This window comes from Pyrgilauda ruficollis, unplaced genomic scaffold, assembly GCF_017590135.1.
Source record: "Pyrgilauda ruficollis isolate IOZ18807 unplaced genomic scaffold, ASM1759013v1 scaffold12, whole genome shotgun sequence".
Classification (NCBI taxonomy): domain Eukaryota; kingdom Metazoa; phylum Chordata; class Aves; order Passeriformes; family Passeridae; genus Pyrgilauda; species Pyrgilauda ruficollis.
The window spans coordinates 2,300,422-2,316,294 of record NW_024510321.1 but is presented as its reverse complement, the minus strand read 5'-3'; the positions used below and the strand labels follow the sequence as shown (position 1 = coordinate 2,316,294).

Sequence of the window (15,873 nt, the reverse complement as noted above, 5' to 3'; positions counted from 1 at the left end):
TCTAGCAGGTGTATAAATGTGTGATTTTGGAAGTGGCAGTTGCACCTTTATATATAAACTTGAGTTCTTCTTTGCACTTAAAGCAAAGGTTCATTATTCCCTTTGTAAGAAAGATATAGAGTGTGATCTCAGACTTAAATCACCACCTCTCTGAAGGATATTTACTCTATTTTGCAATACTTCAGCATCTTAATTTGGTCTGCTTCATCCTTTTCAAAGGCTCCTCTCTCTTCAGTGAGTTTATTGAACTGTGCTCCTAACCTTCATCTTATGAAATGAAACTGGATCCAGTAAGAAGCTAAATCAGAGGTGATGAATACTCTTTTTGAATACACTTGATGAGATTTTACAAGTTCATCCTTTTATTCATTTAGGAAATATCTTGATCTAAAAAATATTCTAGTAATAAATTGCCATCTAGTCTGGGTTGTTGGGTTTTTTTGGCCAAAGTTTCAGTTTGTGTTGTTCTCTTCATCTCATGTTTGTCTGTTCAAAGAGCATGGCTGATTATAAATTAACACCAAAAATGCTGGCTGTCAATTAGGACCAGGGAGACACAGGAATTCCTTGCATACCTTCTGCATAAGCATCTGCTCTGGAGATGTTAGGAGTTCAAGAACATTTTCTGATTCTGCATGACTTGTTCAGATGGAGGTGGAGGGAAGTCTGATGTCACTGTGTTTATGTGAAGCATAGTTTTAACTCTTTGGAATCAGAAATAAAAATGCATTACTTGTAACATCCCTGATTACCCATGTTGCACACTCTGGAATCACAAGATCCTCATGTGCAGTATAAACTTGTGGGGCATTCTTATATCTTGTAGAATTTTCTATAATATAGGTGTAATTCAGACTTTCCATCTTTTCTGCACATTTAAAAGTCACATGAACCGGTTACAGGGAAAAAAGCTGCAATTAGGTAATGATCTGAACAATTGCATCTAATTATTGTGATTATCCCAGTTGCAGGGAATTAAGCTGACAGATGAAGTATATTAAAAGGAGCCATTATGACATTAATCATCAACCCTCCCCTATACTTAACCTGTATACCCCAGTGCTGTGGGCTGGAAAGAGGCCATGGTACAAGAAAGAAGAGACACATGTCAAGCATTCCTGACAGCAGATGTTTGGCCTAAGGACTGTGATCTTTTAAGGTTAGAAATCAGTTTGCTGACCTGGATATCAGTGATTGTGAAGCTTGGGGTCTGTGCTCAGCTGTAATCTGGGATCAGATAATCAAAGAATCACTAAGGGTGGAAAAGCCTCCAAGATCGTTGAGCCCAACACTGTGTCCACCACTAAACCCTGTCCCTGCCCCTGCTGCCACATCCACATGGCTTTTGAACACTTCCAGGAATGCTGATTCCACCACTTCCCTTGGGAGTCTGCTCCACTGCCTGACCAACCTTTAAGTGAAGGATTTTTTTCCTAATATCTAATCTGAACATCCCCTGGTGGAACTTAAGGCCATTTCCTCTCATCCTGTCAAATATCAGAATCAGCCATTAATGGATAAAAGTGGCAGGACCCTGGGACCAATCTCCTGCTGTTCTTTCCAAACAAGAGATAATCACTCCATGTCATGTTTTCATTGCAGCAAGTCTAGTACATCATTAGTTTCCCCAATTAGGTTATTGTTTCTCATTCATGCAACAATAACTCCGTGTTAATGGTCAGATTCACAAACTCATTCTCACAGTTATAAATGATAGCATTGTGGGGCTGATCCGTGGTGTTTACTGATGCACTGAACTGAGAGGCTGATGAAGTGAATGCACCATATTTGCTTTGAGCTTCTCATTCTCTGTTAGTAGATGAGCTTTTCAGAGCTTTAAAAGGAGTCTCTAGGGTCCCCTTCCCCCAGAAAGTCTTCCTATAAGTGTTTTAGACTAAATGTACTTTTCTGTACAACTCTCTGGTAAAGACATTGTCGTTCTCCCAGAATCAAAATATTTAAAGTCAGGGAATTTAACATAAGAGGGTCTACTTAAACCTACATTTGTTAAAGCATGGAAATGCATAACAATTGCTCTCAGAGACTCATAAAATCTGTCCTGTAGTGGGAGAAAAGAGGTAAACAAATGTGAAATAAAACTTTTAGCACAGAATTAGTCTGAAGACAAAATTGGTGAGATGTCCAAATACCAAGCACTGTCAAACTGATGTAAAATTATTTAACTGTCTCCTTTCTACTGAAATTCCAAGAGTTATAACAAACTCCTTGGAATAAGCAAAGGAACCTAGGACTTTAATTTGTAAATCTTATGCATAATCTTACTTTTGGTTCTATTTTCCTGTAATTATTCAGCCTGAAATCAACGTGAGACTTGTTGAACTGACAACTCTCTAAGACTTTAATTGTGACCATACAGTAATAAATGACTCCTTTGATTGTTTTATTGCTTTATTTGGCGGTTAGAACTGCTCTTGATTACTTAGTCTAAGTGGAGGGAAAACCTTTTGAGATACTTGAGATACAGTAAGTCAGGTAGGTGTATTTCTGGCTTAGCAAGTCAAATTTATCTTCTGCTCGAGCAGAAATACCTCATTAATTTTAATGGGACTCATAGAGGATTCTGCCAGCAGCAGGTTTAGCTTTGCACATCCCAGCATCTGTTGCTTCCTTTTCCTGTGGCCATGTACAGCTCTCCTAAATGGGAGTAACTGCTGCAATAAATGGTTTAAATGCAGATGTATACATCAATATCATTTACTCTGAAGGTACTTTGGCACAGCAGTCCATGGTGATAAACAAGGCATCTGGCTGCCCTTCCCATTCCCTGAGCTGCATGATACTGGTGTTAATTCCATTCCAGCTTAGTTTATAAACTACAGTGAATTAATCTGGTCAGTGACTTGTCCATAAACCAAATAATCCCATAATAATTCCATTCCATCTTAGTTTATTAACTACAGTGAATTAATCTGTCCAGTGACTTGTCCATAAACCCAATAATCTCACTGTTCTTACAGTCATAAATCCCATTCATGAGCTTTTTTCAATTTGTCTCCTAAGGGAAGCTGATTTCCAAAGGTGCTGATCTCCACCAGCTCCTGCAGATCCATGAGGCTGCCCTTCCCCACAGTTCTATGTGTTCCTTGCAAGTGAGGGACCTGCAGCTGCTGCAAACCTGGGGTGCTGGGAAAATTTGCTGATAGGTAAATATTGGGTGGAGCTGAATCAGGGGCAGGACCAGTCCTAGGAATCCCAGGTCTTGCATGGGCAGGGAAGTGTTAGCAACAAGAGCCGTGTCCACCTAACGAAAGACAGCACTGATAACCAAAGAGTAATGATAGCCTCTATGGCAGGTGAGTCACCAGGGCACTGGCGCTGCCTCCCACAGGGGTGTTCAGGCTCCTTGGTGAGAGTTCTGGCAGTTCCCAAAATGTAAAAGGCAACTGACAATTTGATATTTTGCTGTCTGTCAAATATAGACTTATTTATTCAGCCTAGTGGAAGGTGTCTGTGCCCGGGGTCTGGAATGAGATGAGTTTTAAGGTCTCTTCCAACCCAAACTACTCTGTGACTCTGTTAATCTATTTTTATGAGAGTAGGATTTAGAGAGACCTGACAACCTGAGGATAGCAGCACACCCCATCTAAACCAGTAAACAGACTGGGAAAAAACATTTAAAAACCCATTTCAGTGAACAGCCAGACCATAAGTAAAGTGTTTGAGAATTCCTGTCCCACTTCTGCATTGACATGAACTCTATTTAATATGACATTTTCTTTTGTGTTGGCTTTTGAAATTCTCCTGCTGACAAAAACAGCCCCACGTGGCTGCCAGAGCTCCCTGCTGGCCGTGTAACCCCCAAATGCTTCTTACACTGTGTAAGCATGGCAGGAATCCTGAGTCCTTTCTGCAAAGCAAACAAAGACCTTTGCTGTTATCCTTTGGAGAGGTGGTTGGGAGCATTTCAGTGGGGTGAGGAGGGTGTGTGTGAGATTCTGAAGGGCAGAGGGAGCCAGGAGGCATCTTCTCCATTGGAAACACTCGGTTTTGGGGCGGTGTAGCATTCCTCTGAGATGAAAAGCTGCTCCTTCCACTGTGTGCAATTAAGTCAACACTTGAGTCATGCTTTCAGAGTGGAGACAGGTAAACTGCTTGCTTTAGTTTTGCTGTGATTTGTGGTTCACTGTGGAATTGAACCCTGCAAACATTTTTGCCTCTGAGCTCTGTGACTGCTCTTTGGTGCCTGGGCTGGGCTGTGTGTACAAAACAGAGAATGCAAAGGGTGTAGGAGTGAGAGAAATGGGAGAGCTCCTTGACTTCGCAGGGCTCCAGTTCAGCTGATGATCTTGGCACCTTTGCATACAGACATCTGTGTTGGAGGGTGTGTTACAGAGGCTCCTCACCCAGCCTGCCTGACATTTAACTCCTTCCAGCCTCACCTCTGTGGTTGGATAGCAAAGGGGATAGTCAAGATGTGTCCTGGCTTTAGGCCTTGTCCCTCAGTAAAATATCACAGCTCTGACCTTGTACTTTCCCCAAAAGCAAAGCTGCAAAGGTAGCAGCTTTGCTTTGGGAAGGCAGTGCCAGGCCATCTCCAGGCTTAGAAATGCCTTGACTTTGCTTCACTATGAGCACAGTAGTGATGGTGTGGACAAGAAAAAAAAGCATATTCACATTACATTCTTAAATTGCTATATTATTCTTAGAATATTTTTTATTAGTAGGATTTCTGCAGCCCACAGAAGCTCACATCCCTTTGGTTTCGTTGTTATTCTGGATGTATACTGTTTTTAGCAATGCAAAGGAAAGGGAATTCAAGCACAGGCAGAAATACAACTCAAAGGACTGCAGCCTTCTGAAACAAAGCTGTGATGAGACCTGTGCTGGGGGATCTCCAGTTCTGGGTGTCTGCTGCAGCATATCAGTGCTCTGATGGGACTGCTGGACTTTCTGATGAATGCAAGAAGTGCAAGACTGTCTGTTACTGCCTGGCTTGCTCTGAGCACACACATATGTCAAGCCCATTCAGAATTTAGAAATGGTGATGACTTAGCTTAGGGGGGCAGAAAGATCCCCAGGTGCTCCCAGCAGCCTAAGTGGTGATGCTTCTGGATGTGCACAGAAGCAGGAAGAGCAAATGGGATTGCAAAAAGTGAAAAGTACAGGAAGGTTTTGTGAGACCTCCTGACAGGCACCATTTGGACGTGGCACCTGGGGATATGGTTTAGTGTGAGCATGCTGGTTCTGGGTTAACGTTGGACTTTATGTCCTTGGGAGGTCTTTTCCACCCTTAGTGAGTCTATGGCTCCAGCTTCTACTCCAGCTATGAGGGTGGAAAAGGCAGTGTGGCAAGAAGGTAGCACAAGGAGATACAGTGGGCTCTCTTGGAGGGGTAAATGCAGGGGATGATCGTCAAGACTCAAGGGATGATGGCAGAGAAGCTCAGTTGTGTTTTCCTGGTGAAGCCCTCTCCAGCCTGAGGTAATGATGGCTGTGTTCGGAGCAGAGTGATGATGCCATTGTGTACCCCATGCTGCTGGGAAGAGGTTCTAACCACAGGATGGTCCATGTCATTTCTGGGAGTGATGGAGCTCTCTTACACTGTCCCCTTTGCCACAGAGGGCACAGGGACACTGACCAGTCCACCTCTAAGTGAGGACTTGTGCCAGGCAGTGTGAGGGCACAATGGGGTGTGACAAAGAAAACAGGGAAGGAGTTAGTACAATGCCATTTTGTGTCACCACTTTCAAACTGCCCTTCTCTCCTTTTCCTCTCTTGTGAAAACCATCATGTCCTCACCACCTCAGCCTTACTGGAGTTTCCAGTCTGGCTGGCTCCTCCAGCAGCTTTCCTGTACACTCCCTCCAGTACTCTTCCCCATCAGCTGAAAAGGTGACAGGGTGTGAAGGGTCCTCCCAAAATCCCTCTAGCTTGAGGCTTTTAGGGCTGTCCCAGGAATCTTCTGGTCCTGCCTTCCAGCAGCTGCCAGCCCATCTGAATCAATGTCTGTGGGTTTTAAAAAGGAATGTTCCTTCCTAGGTCCTTTGGAAAGTGTCCAGCAGGAGATGAGCCCTCCCCATGCCAAGCTGGTGACTGTGAGGTAGAAGAGTGGACTTGGGAGGAGTCATGGGGTGAAATCTCTGCTCTTTTATTGCTCACTTGTTTGGCTTTATTAGTTTTGTCCCAGCATGAAGAGTTTTGCTATATTAGGGCTGTTTTCCTTGGGTGGTGGCAGCAGCCTTGTATTTGTGGACTGTAAAACTCTCTGAGAGCAAGGTCTGGGCTCTCAGAGGAGCAGCCCAGCTCCTGGCAGGGAGGGACAAACTGTCCCAAAGTATTTTTCAACACATGTTTTCTAGCTCTGTCACCATCAGGAAGAGACTTCTCTCTTCTGTCAGTGGAGCTGCTGAAGAGAGAGGGCTTTGAATCTGCCAATAACTCCATCAAGTGTTTGCATCAGGATAACCTAAATAACCAGAAACATACATAAACAATAACAAACCAATTACTAAAAACATTCAAGTAGAGGGAAACTTTATTTTCCCACACTGGCTTCCTTTCCCTCTCCCTGTTTGCCTTCACCATCTTTCTACCCTTCAAAGATACCTAATTCAGGAGGAGGGAACAGAGTGGAAGAAATCAGTTCCACTCACTAAAAGCCTCAGGACAGCACAGTTTTTTCTGTCTCGCTGTCTCAAATGCAAAGCTCGACTTTTTTTCTGCCCTAAGCTCATGCCTTCGTGAGCGTTTGTGGTTACAGTTTCTATTTCTACACTGGCAAGTTCTGACTGGGTTGTTTTGTTTTTTTTTAACTTGTGGAAAGAACTATGCCTCCGCCGGCACCTAAAAGCTCATTAGCCCTAAACTCTGACCTGTGGCATCTGCTTAAGACCCTTTCCTTGATTTGCGGACCGCCGAGGATGGATTCAGAGCAGGAATATGTGGCAACCACAGAAAAGAAGCATCGCTGGGAAGCTCCAGGAGCAGGAGGAGGCCGGGCCAGCGGCGAAGACGCCAAATGCGAGCAGGGAGGAGCCAGAGCCGGAGCGGCGCTTGGCCGCGGTGGCTGCGCCGGGCAGGCAGCGGCGTGCGGATGCGGGAGAGATAAATGAGGAGTCACAGCCAGGACGCAATTCCAGCCAAGGGCACGGAGCAGCCCCTGCGGAGGGAGCTGCCTCCCCTGTCGGGGATCGCTGGAGCGAGGAGCAGGGGGAGCCTGGCGGCTCTGGCCCCGCGGCAGCGCTAACTTCTGGGCACGGCTGCTCGCCGGAGCCCCGCTGCTGCTGCTGCTGCTGCTGGCGGCTCCTGCTGCAGCCATGGCATCCAATGGCACATTCCTCGCCTGCAACAGTAAGTCTGGAGAAGTGTTCTTGTGTTTCGGCTCTCTTATCTTGTCCAAGAGCTTTATTTTTCCTCCTCTCTTCTCCGCTTCCACATTCTCTCATTCGGATGTAATGGGGCATTTCAGCGCTGTTGCAGAGAGAGGTGGCGGATTTTTTCTCTGGCAATCTGTGTTGGCAGGAAGGGTGCCTTGGCTGGGGAAGCATCTGCAAGTTCAGAAAAGTGGATCCAGATCTCCTCCCCTTTATGGGAAACTGAGAGCGGGATGGGTGCTCTGCTGGATAAACTCTGTGGGCTCTGGTGGAGCCAGCAGAGCCTGGATAAACATCTGGGCTCAGGGGCTGTCCCGAGACACTGCAAAGATTAAGTACAAAATAAGTAATGTTTCTAAAAAAAGAAGTTCTTTCTGCCCTTGCAGCGAGTGAGATTTAGGAAGGTTCTGTTGGTGCCAAGTCTGGGAGGCTTGTCCGATAGACAGGGTAATAAAATATCCCCCCTTATTTCCTCACCTGACTTTATGTATTGCTTTGTTACCACTTTATTGTATTTTACTTACTCTGAGGAGCAGAAACAACTCAGGGCTGTGACAGCTACAGGTTGAAATGGAATATTTTAATCCCTAAGAAATGGGAGAAGCCTCCAATATGTCTTTTATTTTATGAGATGGGTGCTTTCTTACTACAGATAAGCTATAAACAAAAATAAACTGATAGAGCAATAAGTGATTACCAATGAACATAATCACTTTAGTGTTACCAGCAGAAATGTGAAAAGATTTCCCCAGGCTGATGAAATCTTCACTCTGATTTTCCCAGATGGTAGAAGTCTCACAGGAGGGTGAACCAGAGGTTAATGTTATACTTTTTTTTAGGTATTTCATTCATTATACAGCCACTGGGGAAAGAAAGCTAAGAAACACATCTGGAACTGTTAAAACATTTCCCATTTTGGCCTGTGGGTTATTTTTCAGTGAATATTATTTAGTCCTCTGGGTTTAGGAACCAAGAAAAATTCAGTGGCTGGTAATCTATTATTTTGTCTGAAGCAGAAAATTACACAAATGTTGAATGAGCCAAGAATTTTAAAAAGTATTTACTGAAATTCCTTGACACATAACACACACACACACACACAAATGCCAGGGTCACTCCAAATGCCAGACTACTTAGATAAGAGGAGTTGTTCACATGTGGACTTCTTACCAGGATCAGACTTTGCTATGTAGTTTGTCAGAAATTTCTGATACTGTGAGTTATGGATATGCTTTGTCCCTGGCTCTGTGTTGAAACTCAGCTTCTTTCCTTCAGGTTCTCTCTTTTTTTCTCAGTGAATATTATTTAGTCCTCTGGGTTTAGGAACCAAGAAAAATTCAGTGGCTGGTAATCTATTATTTTGTCTGAAGCAGAAAATTACACAAATGTTGAATGAGCCAAGAATTTTAAAAAGTATTTACTGAAATTCCTTGACACATAACACACACACACACACACAAATGCCAGGGTCACTCCAAATGCCAGACTACTTAGATAAGAGGAGTTGTTCACATGTGGACTTCTTACCAGGATCAGACTTTGCTATGTAGTTTGTCAGAAATTTCTGATACTGTGAGTTATGGATATGCTTTGTCCCTGGCTCTGTGTTGAAACTCAGCTTCTTTCTTTCTTTCAGGTTCTCTCTTTTTTTTCTTTTTTTTCTTCCCAAAATACATACAACAACAGCTGTATTTACTATGTCAGAATTAATATGGGCTATTAATACTCTTTCTCTTGCCTCATGAAGTTGGTTTGTTTCAGAACTGGGAGCCCTTGTGCTCACAGATTGTAGAAAAGCTAATTTGTACTCTGCCTTATTCTTAAACACTGACTTTTCACCCAAGACACTGTGTACATTGTAAAGGGAATGCCCTCTGCCACAGTCCAAGGGGAGAATCAGCTTGTAAAATCCTACAAGACAGGCCATTTCCTTGTTTGCTCTGCCAGAAAGTCCTCAGGATTAACATCTATATTGAAATTTCCAAATGAATCATCTCCACCTGCCCTTGTGAGCTGGGAGCACTGAGGAGGCTCCTTCTGCACCTCGAGCTAGGTGGTAATGCAGCTTGGATCAGCTGGGATCTGCTCTGGAGCAGCTGGTGACTTTCATCTCCTTTCCTAGCAACAAAATGCTCCCAGCACACACCTTTGATGCAGGTTGTGCTTGATCCACCACGTGGGAGTTTTGTGAGCCATAGTTCCCCATAGTCCAGGGGAATTTGGGATACTGACACATCCCACTACATTGAACAGTTAACATGTCCCTTTTTCAGACAGGAAAAGTAAAATTCACTTTGGGTCACTTTTATTTTGACACAAAAGCTGCTATATTTTCCATCTGAGCAATGTATTTTAGTGAAACTAAAGCCCACAGTTGGTTTTGAGATTGTTGCCAGTGTGTAAAACCCCATCAGGCCCAAAGTAGCTAAGACAGGGCCAGAGGATGCTTGAGGAAAAACAGATTTTAATGGGGAAATGAGAGAGAAAGAAGAGGGAAATGCAGTTACCTGGAAAAGTGCTGCAGGTAGCAGAGATGAAAGGATTCAGCCAACTACAGGGAAAAGCAAGAGGGAGAGGTGTGTGAGGAAGAGATGGTTTGTGTAGGAATGGAAACTCAGCTGCCTGGATAGGCACTGGGAGCCAAAGTTATCAATAATTTGGGAGCAAAGTAGAGTTTCCTGTACAGGGACATCAATTAAAAAAGGTATTTTGGAAGGAAAGCTGCAGATAAACACTTGGTGATCACACAGGGTGGGATTCACCTGGGTCAGCACCAGTATCTCTAAGGAATTTCAGGCTTGTAGGGATCTAGGCAGGAGCAATGTATCCTGTCTTCTCCTGGCCCCTGTTGGCACTGTAGATAATTAAATCCTGCAGACTGACCCTCAGCCATGTGTCTCTGAGGCCCTTCCCGTGGGTGGAAAGGCTCAGTCCTCACTCAGCCAAGCCACCAGACCAGAAGGCTGCAGACCTTGGTCAGACACAGAGGTTTCTTTTTTCCTTTGTGCAGGCAGAGAAGATTTTGACACAGTTTCTTCTAAACTGAAATACTTCCACACCTTAAATGAGCCAGCCTAAACACTGTGTGTGGGGAAATTCTCACACCTCAGGCTTTGCCTCACATGGTACCTTTTAAAGCCCTGTACCATGGTACCTTTTAAAGCCCACACAACAAGTCTCAATGGCTGGTTTTGGCTAGAGTTACAGAAATTCCAGATAAATCCCTTAGGAAAAAAAAAATTAAATTCCCTAGTTTTGCATAATTCAGTTGTGTAATTTAATTATTGCACAAATTTTGCCCTGCTGCAGAATGTTGAGAATGACCTGTGTTTTGTCTATGAAAGAAATTTCAGCTCCTGAAGAAAATGTGGAGAAAAGCTTTTAAGTGGCCTTTAAAAAATGAGGCTGGGACCCACCTACAACTGACTTTGGGTTTATGAAGAGAACATCTTCATCTGCATGTTTCCAGAAACGTGACTTAGGAGTTGGGCAGTTGAGCTGCTCGAGTGCTCCTGGCTGCTGATCCTGGTCCTATCCATCAAGTTGATATCCTTCTTTTCAATTACTTTCTTTCCACACCAGCTACTGGAAAATCTGTAATTTATTACAAGCCAGTATTTTTTTTTACACTTTCTTTGCAGCCAGATCCCTCTGTGCACTGTGGTGAAGGGACCAGTGGAAGCAGCAAACCAAACCTTCAGTCTGGTTTTGGTTTCCAAGCATGATGAACTTTAGCTGGGTGTTTTGTTTTACCTGGATTTCATCAAGAGCTCAGGGCAGTAGCTTTTGATGGGTCACAGCCTGTTCCCTGTACCGATCCAAGCTCCCTGGGAGGGACCTGGACTGGCAGGAAGATGTATGAAGGTTTTCACAAATAAAGGTCATGATTTGTCTGTCTGTGAAATGTCTGAGCAGGCAGCCTGGCTTCGTTTACACCAAGCAGGGCCAGGGCTCTGCACTGTTTAATTGCCCGCACATTCCCCAGCCTGGTTTTGATCCACAGCAAGCTGGCAGATGGCATGGCCTGGGTGATGGACCTGCAGCCCTTCCCAGTGGGCACTGGATATAAACAGCCTGTCTGGGGAAAGATGGGCTGCATGGACTTGTCAGAGCTGGAGGAGGGACATGAGACCATTCCCAGAGACCATTCAGACAAGGTGAGACAGCCAAAGGAGACAGAGAGAAAGTGGAGCTGAGAAATGCTGGGCAGTGCTGATCCCATCACACAACTCCTCCAGTGTGCAGGCAGAGGGAGGCTTTAGGCAGTGATCTGGAGGACAACGAGACTTGGGAAAACTCCTCCTGTGTGAATCTTTAAGGTTTAATGTATATGATTTCTGCCCCAGCTCAGCTGCACCTCTCAAACACTCTGAGAAGGGAGAGGGCTAGAAAAGCCAAAGGTTTGCTGCTGGAGAAGCCCGTTCTCAGTGTGACCACAAGGTGGAACTTGGTGCATACCACATGCTCTGAAGAGGCACCCACTGGGATCAAGCAGCAGCATCCTTGGCCAGGGATGCACCCATGCATCTGGACTCAGCACCCACTCCCTGATCCCCACTTCCCCACAGGAAGCAAGAATGAAATGCTGGTGTAGAGGATCCACAGGCATTTTTTGCTGGAGGTGAGAAGGTGTGCCAAAAGCAAGGCTGGGTTCTCAAAGAATGTGAGATGTCACTGGGGAGAATAAACTGAGAGCAGTGAGTGGTGTCCTGCAGGTAGCAGAGAAGGAGGAAAAAGGGTTTCTGCAGGTGGAATATGGCAGGACATGGATGAAGTGAGGAACAGACTCCAGAAGAAAGGACAGGGCAGGTGGGACCCTGCAGAGGTGGAAGACACCTTTCTGTCATATTCTTTAGTAAGAAGAATGGCATGATGTTAAATAGACCTGGTTTTTTTCTTCTTGGTAACAAATACAGGGCAAGACACAACCTTTGGCCTCTTTAGGGGGAAGGGAGAAAATCTGCCCTGAACATGACATTTATTATTTGATATGTAGTTCTCATAGGCATTAGTAGTTCTAATGTGCATCATGTGCATGATGTGATGGGGAAGTGATGAGGTCATCACCAGCACAGGTATTTTTATTCTGCTCCTAAATTATTACAAATCTGGGGAAATCAGCAGCTGAGTTTTGTCATGTTATTTTTGTCAATGTGCTCTAAAGAGACTGTGACCAGAATTGGGTTGCACCACTTCTGCTGTTACCTAAATATGATGGTGGTGGGAGAACAAGTACAGCCCTAATAAAGAACTCAAAAGCCAACTGGCTTCTCCCAGTGTAAAGTGGTAATTCCTTTCCTTAGCTCCCATGTGAAAGGATGTGATGGAGATTAATTAATTTTGGAAAATCATCTGAAGAGCAGCCTGTGGACTGTAGCATTCTCACATAGCCCATTTCCTACCAGACACTGCAGCCACTCCATCTGCAAGTGCCTGTTTCCTGGATATTCAAGCACTTTGCTAACTTTGGGACCATGTTCTGGCATCCTCTTTCCCATTGATTTCCATTTGCTCTGTGAGTAATCCAGCTGGAATCGATAGGGTGATGAGCACAGCAAATCCTGGGCATGGGGACGTGGATAACTTCACTCATGTGACCAGGGCCATTTATTTAATTGGGATTGGTCACATGGGTAAAATTGCACGACCCACTGAGGTGCAGTTACCTGCAGTGAATAAGGCTTGAAGAATTTTTCCACGAGCCATTTGCAGGAATCACTTCCTCCCTTGCTGGAGTGTGACAGCAGCATCGTGTAACATCAATATCCATGTCACCCTTCCCCATCAGGCTTCTTCTGTGACTTGTGACATAGTCTTTAAATTATCTCAAGACCACAATAAATCCAGCTCATTCATTTCCCATAGGAGGGAATTTCTGTCTCAATTTGTCTCATGTTCATTTTAAAAACAAACTGATTTGAACTGCTTTACATCTCTGAAGCCTTCACAACAGCAGAACTTGCACGTTGCTGTTCTGGAGAGGTAGCCAAACTCATAGCGTGCTGACCCTGTGCTTAGTGTGTGAGCAAACTTCAGGGCTAAGTACAGTAAAATGCTCTCCAAGGGCATGGAAAGCTTTGAGCAGGGCTGTCACTGGCACTGCAATTAGGAATTAATGAGAAAGTGAAGCACAGGGCCTCTGTGTGTTCCCAGATCAATCCCTATGGGATGCTGGTTGCTGCTGGACAGGAGAGCTGGTGCATAGAAGCAAATTGTTTTGCTAAGGCAATTACAGGAGATTTCCCCACTCCTTTAATTGGATCAGTCCTCTCCAATGTGCACAACGTGAAATATGGGAAGTGCTCAGAAACTGATAGCTAATAAATAACATCTAGCCATTACATCATGGTGCTCACCTCCTTGCCAGGCAAAAACAAAGCTCCCAGCTCCCAGGGGAGTGCTATGGAGATTAAAGCTCTGACATCCAGCCCCTGTCTGTGCAGGAGGCCCAGAAAGGCTGGAGGTGTTTCCCAAACACACTGATAATCTGGCTAACATGTTCATCAATGCCCCATCCAGAAATTGCCTTTATTCTCCTTTGCTGTCTGTGATCTGCAATGGCTGTGTGTAAATAAAGAGTTATTAGGTGTACTGCTGTTCAAGGCCATGCAATGGCTCTGTCTTGTCCCCAGAGAGTTTCTCACCTGTGGTGTATGGCAGTGATTAATGACTCTGACCCTGTCCTTGTGCTGGTCAAACAACCCAGTGCTCTGTGCTTCCCTGTGAGGGCTGGTAGGGCTTCCTTCAAACTGCTGAGAAAAAAGGGGAAGATGTCTTGATTGACAGGCACCAGAATCAGAGATAATGTTTATAAAACCTGTATTGACTATGATGAGGGGCTGGTGAAGGGAAAGCCTTCATTTAAGTTGAAAACAGTGGCTAAAACAGTGTGGTTTGATATCACATTTCTTGGGTATATGCTGATTCTGCAGTAAGGAATATTCACCCCTGTTTGACCCATGTCCTTGCACTACCTTCACCCTTACAGCAGCAGCTTGCAAAGGCAATGAGGAAACAAACAAACAAACAAAAAAATAAAAAAGAAAAAAAAGGAAAAAAAAAGAAGAAAAAATAGTCTGTGACAAAGTGTATATGTGTATAGCTGCTGATTTTCCCTTCAGAAAAGGTCCTGGCCAGGGAAGTGATGGATTTTAGTCCCAGCCATTGCCAGGACAATGGGGAATGGCTGTGAGTTACAGCAAAGGAAATTTATACTGGTCATAACATACAAATGCTTTTGAGAACATCTGAGCTCTTGTATGGGTATCCAAATTGGTTTTGGAGTCTCTGTCCCTAGAGATATCCAAACTCACCTGGACGAGGCTGCAAGCAACCAGATCTACCTTTGAAGGTGACTCTTCACTTTGAATGGGTAATTGAACAAGAGAGCCCCAGAGGTTCATTCCAACATGAATTATTCCGTGATTCTGTGTAATCAGTGACTTGTTAAATCCCCGAGGAGGCTTTTTCCTATACCAGAGTGCAGGGTAAATCTGAATTACAAGAATAAACCCAAAGCTATGCAGAAATGCGGGGTCAGTGACTCACCCAAGTCACACAGGAAATCGGTGGCAGAGAAGGCACTCTCCGCACTCTTAGGAAAATACTCTTCCGTTGGTGGAAAAGGAAGAGGATTAAAACTCAGTTTCCGAGCATCTTTTGGGTCACATCTGCCCTGGCAGGAGGTGTTTTAGGCACCGTGCTCAGCGCCGGTCAGCGGGAGCAGCACGGAGCGGCTCTGCTCAGAAGAGAAAGGGTGGAGCCCGGCTCGCTCGTGGGCAGGACAAGGCTGACAAGCCCAAGGCAGTGATTAAGACCCACGAACAATATCTGCGACTCCTCCAGCCTCTGGAAACGATGCGTAAAATCCCACTGGTGGAAAACTTGTTCCTTCTACCTGGGCAGGCTCCTCGGCTTAATTTTGCATCCAGCGTGTGAAGCAGGAGGAGAGACTTGCCACGGTCCCACCCCCAGCCGGACTCTGCCCTCCCCTGCCTTGCCGTGCTGCCGCCGTCCCGCTGCCCGCTCCTTGGAGCCCCGTGTGACACCGCCGGAGCTCCTGGATGAGCAGGGATCCCTGCAGGGGTGGCACGGCCCCCCAGCCCTCCCGACGGCCGCCGCCTCTCCCCGAGCCCCGCGCTGGATCATGCAGTGCATCCGAAGGCAGCCCAAGCGCACCGTGTCCCAGGAAAACATCCTGCTGGAGCAGAGCCGCAGAGTGGCCGCGTTGAATGGCATCAGGCTGGGTAAGGGACAGCTTGGGCACACCCGGCAGCCGCTTCCCTTCTCTTTTCCCTGAGCGGAGGCAGCGCTCCGCCCTAAACTCCGGCGTTATTTTTAAATTCCCAAGGTTTCCTTTGCTTGTAACCGCACGCCAGATGTGTGAACAGCCTCGTTGGAGGCATCAGAGTGTGGCCAAAGGCTCGGTTCCCAAAGCTCTTGCTGGGCTTTCTGTACTGCCTCTGATTGAGGGTGTTTGGGGTGCCGTTCTCCTGGCCAGTTTCAGCCCTGCTCGGTGGTGTGCTGCCTGTTGCTGTAA

At 45.4% G+C, this 15,873-nt stretch overlaps 1 protein-coding gene across 2 annotated transcripts in view; it reads left to right on the top strand.

Annotated features, from left to right (window-relative positions):
- Nucleotides 1–7,025: 7,025 nt before the first annotated feature.
- Nucleotides 7,026–15,873, top strand: part of PLCD1 (phospholipase C delta 1) — a 51,223-nt gene continuing 42,375 nt past the window's right edge. The window contains exon 1 of one of the 2 annotated variants that reach the window (XM_041489874.1): nucleotides 7,026–7,311. In XM_041489874.1, the coding sequence (XP_041345808.1) occupies nucleotides 7,278–7,311 (34 nt within the window). In that variant the 5' untranslated portion in view covers nucleotides 7,026–7,277. Of the gene's footprint in view, nucleotides 7,312–15,195; nucleotides 15,581–15,873 lie in introns of those variants that run through there. The other variant, XM_041489865.1, reaches the window with a different exon arrangement.